Genomic DNA, 3,846 nt, shown 5'->3' on the forward strand with positions numbered 1-3,846 from the left:
GGGAGGCGGAGCTTGCAGTGAGCTGAGATCCGGCCACTGCACTCCAGCCTGGGCGACAGAGCGAGACTCCGTCTCAAAAAAAAAGAAAAAAAAAAAAATTCGTGAATAAAATGGCTTATTTAGAAAGTGTTTAGAAATTGATTTAGCTTCTATTTCCTCATATTTCCAGGTAGTTTTTTTAAAAGCTCAGTTTAAGTCTAATTTAATCATCCATGTAATTAAAAATCTTGCTGTGATTCAGACAGAAGATTCAGTTGCGTGAATTAATCCTTAATTGCTCAAAAAATATTAATGGGGTTGAATTATTTTCTGCTCCCATTGACTTTGGGGTAATACTGTTTACCTGATATCTTCAGAGTAGTGAGTAATAAATTACAACATTTAAAATATTTTTAAAAAGTAAAATTGGGCTAGCTTGTCATTGAAAGAGTAAAATTATATTCTCTTGTTAGTAGTTAGAAATAGGTTGTATTAAGAGTAAGTTTAGTTATTAGGTCCTTCTTTTAAGTGAACAAATTAAAGAGATTTTTTTCAATTTTAACTGCATCTTTTCCAGATCAAATTTTCTCCGGTGGCTAAAAAGTTGTTTGTGGTAACTGCAGTGAGTGCTATATCTGTAATTTTTCTGGCCCATCACTTTAAAAGAAAACGTGGAAAAAAGAAAGGAAAAATATTACCATGGGAACCAGAGCACCTCATACTTGAGTACACTAAAAGAGCAGCATCAGACAAAGGTATGTGGAAATAGTTGAATTAAGTGTACAAAAGAAATTTTATGTGTAAATCATAATTGCAATACAGTGATTTTAGTCTTTTAGTCTCCAGAATTTTCTTCCTAATATATTATTTAACTCAAAAGTAATACAGATTTATTTTAGAAAGATTAGAAAATGTAGATAAGCAAACAGAAAAAATTAAAATTACTTAACATTCTGGTACCCAGAAATAACTACTGATAATACTTTCACGTATATCAGTCCACTTATATTTGCATTTAAATGTCATATTGAGACATAAAATGTTATACACAAGTAAATTATTTATGTATTTTAAGTAAAATTGTGATCAGACATTTTGTAACCTGCTTTTAAGATACTTGACAGTGTGTAAGAATGTCTTTCCAGGTCAATAAATATCCCTCTGTGCTATCATTTTTAATATATAACTAGTGTTAATTTGTACGAATGTACCCCAATTTAATCATTTCCCCATTGTTCCCTTTAGGATGTTTGTGTTTTTCTTATTTTGCGTATCCTTGTCTATTTCCTTAGCGTGTAGAATTCAAGAAGTAAATTGCTGTCTTTTAAAGGATCTTTAATTTTTGTTAAAGATATCGTATGAGGCCGGGTGCGGTGGCTCATGCCTGTAATCCCAGGACTCTGGGAGACTGAGGCGGGCGGATCATGAGGTCAGGAGATCGAGACCATCCTGGCTAACACAGTGAAATCCTGTCTCTGCTAAAAAATACAAAAAATTAGCCAGTCATAGTGACAGGCGCCTGTGGTCCCAGCTACTCGGGAGGCTGGGGCAGGAGAATGGCGTGAACCTGGGAGGTGGAGCTTGCCGTGGGCTGAGATCATGCCACTGCACTCCAGCCTGGGCCATAGAGCAAGACTCCGTCTCAAAAAAAAAAAAAAAGATATCGTATGAATAAAAATAATTTCTTAAGCATGCTGAGTTTCTTAGTTTTTTATTATTTAGTGAGTGTGTGGTATGCTTTTGACATTTTGTACCAAGTGCAGTGAACATTGCAACAGTAATGATTGCTGTCACTTGCTGAGATTTTATTAGGTCTCAGGTAAGTGCCATATATGCAGTGCTTTATTTAACCTTACAGCAATCCTATGAATTAGGACTGTAGTCTTGTTATTGTTTCTATTTTCTACATAAAGAAAACTGAGATATGCAAAAGCTAAGTGACTTGTCCAAGGTCATATAATTTATAAGTGCCGGGATTTAAATCCAGGAACGTCTTAACTGCTGCATTAAGAAAGACTAAGGCCCAGCATGGTGGTTCATTACTGTAATCCCAGCACTTTGGGAGGCCAAAGCAGGAGGATGGCTTGAGCCCAGGAGTTTAAACCAGCCTGGGCAACATAGTGGGATCACATCTCTATAAAAATAACAGTAAAAAAATTAGCTAGGTGTGGTGGCACATGTCTGTTGTAGTCCCAGCTACTCAGGAGGCTGAAGTGGGAGGATCACCTGACCCTGGAGGTCAGTGCTGCAGTGAGATGTGATTGCACCACTGCACTCCAGCCGGGGTGACAGAGTGAAATATTTTCTCAAAAAAAGAAAAAACAAAAGACTAAGATAAAATGTCTGCCTTAGAAAAATGGATAGATGAGTAGAAAAGACAGAAGTATAACTAATCACAATGCAGTGAGATATGGGTAAGGTTTTGATGTAATTCAGAAAAGGAAATGCCTGTATTTTGTTAAATTTATAATTTAATAAAATTGTAAGTTTAACATAGCCACCAGTATTTTTATACTGATTACAATAGACCATTCAAATACCGTCTTAATTTATTAGGTAAACATTCTATTCTTCATTTCAGAAGCAGATTTTAGCAGTGTTAAAAAAAGATTATATAAAGATTTAGATTTTAATGATGTACATTTAATAATTTACACAATTGAGTGACGTGTGTTTTAAAATTAGGAGTTTTTTGGATAAATGTATTATAAACTCTGAAATTTTTACCTGAAATTTATCATTGACATTATTGATACTTTTAATATCAGTATGTTTATGTGATAGGTTCAAGTTGTTCCGGTAGCAGACAGAATTTGACATTATCTTTAAGTTCTACCAAAGACAAAGGATCTCAAGCTTGTCACTATGCTAATGGAGGACTTTTCAGTAAATATTCAGGTTCTGCACAGAGTTTGGCCTCCGTAAGTACAGAAAAATTAATTTAAAAAATTTTTGTTTATATATCTTGTGATCTATTAGTTTAAGTGTCATATACTTGTAGTTCTTAGTATGGAAATAATCTTAAGAAATCATCTGATTAAATCTGCTTTCTTTAGGCAAATAAAGTACCTTTTTGCTGACCATTCAGACAATTTGGTTCTAGGTTTATTTGAATAAGTGATGTGGTCTCATGGGGTCTTGTGAAAATAGTGTTGATGTGGAAGTATTGCTTCAGAATTAGATGTTCTTGTTTTCACTTATTTGTGGGAGCTAAAAATTAAAACAATTGAACTCATGGAGATAGAGAGTAGAGTGATGGTTACCAGAGGCTGGGAAAGGTAATGGGGGCTGGAGGGGAAGTGGATTGGTTAATGGGTACAAAGATATAGGCAAATAGAATAAATAAGATCTAGTATTTGATAGCACAACAGGGTGACTGCAGTCGACATAATTTATTATACATTAAAAAATAAAGAGTATAATTAGATTGTTTATAACACGAAGAAGGGATAAATGCTTAAAGATAAAGGTGATGGATACCCCATGTATGCTGATATGATCACTACACGTATATATCAAAATGTGTTATGTACCCCATAAATATATACACCTACCATATATCCACAAATATCAAAAATTAAAATTAAAAAGAGTCATTAAAAAAAATTAGCTGTTCTGCAAGAAGCTGGACAATGCATCCAGAGTTTGTGTTGGGTCACAGTAATGGCTTGATGAGCCTACTTAGATGAAAGTATTTGGGGCCGGGCGCGGTGGCTCAAGCCTGTAATCCCAGCACTTTGGGAGGCCGAGACGGGTGGATCACAAAGTCAGAAGATCGAGACCATCCTGGCTAACACGGTGAAACCCCGTCTCTACTAAAAAATACAAAAAACTAGCCGGGCAAGGTGGCAGGCGCCTGTAGTCCCA

At 35.3% G+C, this 3,846-nt stretch overlaps 1 protein-coding gene across 1 annotated transcript in view; it reads left to right on the plus strand.

Annotated features, from left to right (window-relative positions):
• Positions 1–3,846, plus strand: part of FAM73A (family with sequence similarity 73, member A) — a gene marked incomplete at its 5' end in the record, with an annotated part of 110,364 nt that overhangs the window by 34,952 nt on the left and 71,566 nt on the right. The window contains 2 exons of the mRNA XM_011953179.1: positions 557–734; positions 2,764–2,900. Coding sequence (XP_011808569.1) covers positions 557–734; positions 2,764–2,900 — 315 coding nt within the window. The remainder of the gene's footprint in view (positions 1–556; positions 735–2,763; positions 2,901–3,846) is intronic.

The sequence above is a fragment of the Colobus angolensis genome, unplaced genomic scaffold (genome assembly GCF_000951035.1).
Source record: "Colobus angolensis palliatus isolate OR3802 unplaced genomic scaffold, Cang.pa_1.0 Scaffold359, whole genome shotgun sequence".
Classification (NCBI taxonomy): Eukaryota; Metazoa; Chordata; class Mammalia; order Primates; family Cercopithecidae; genus Colobus; species Colobus angolensis.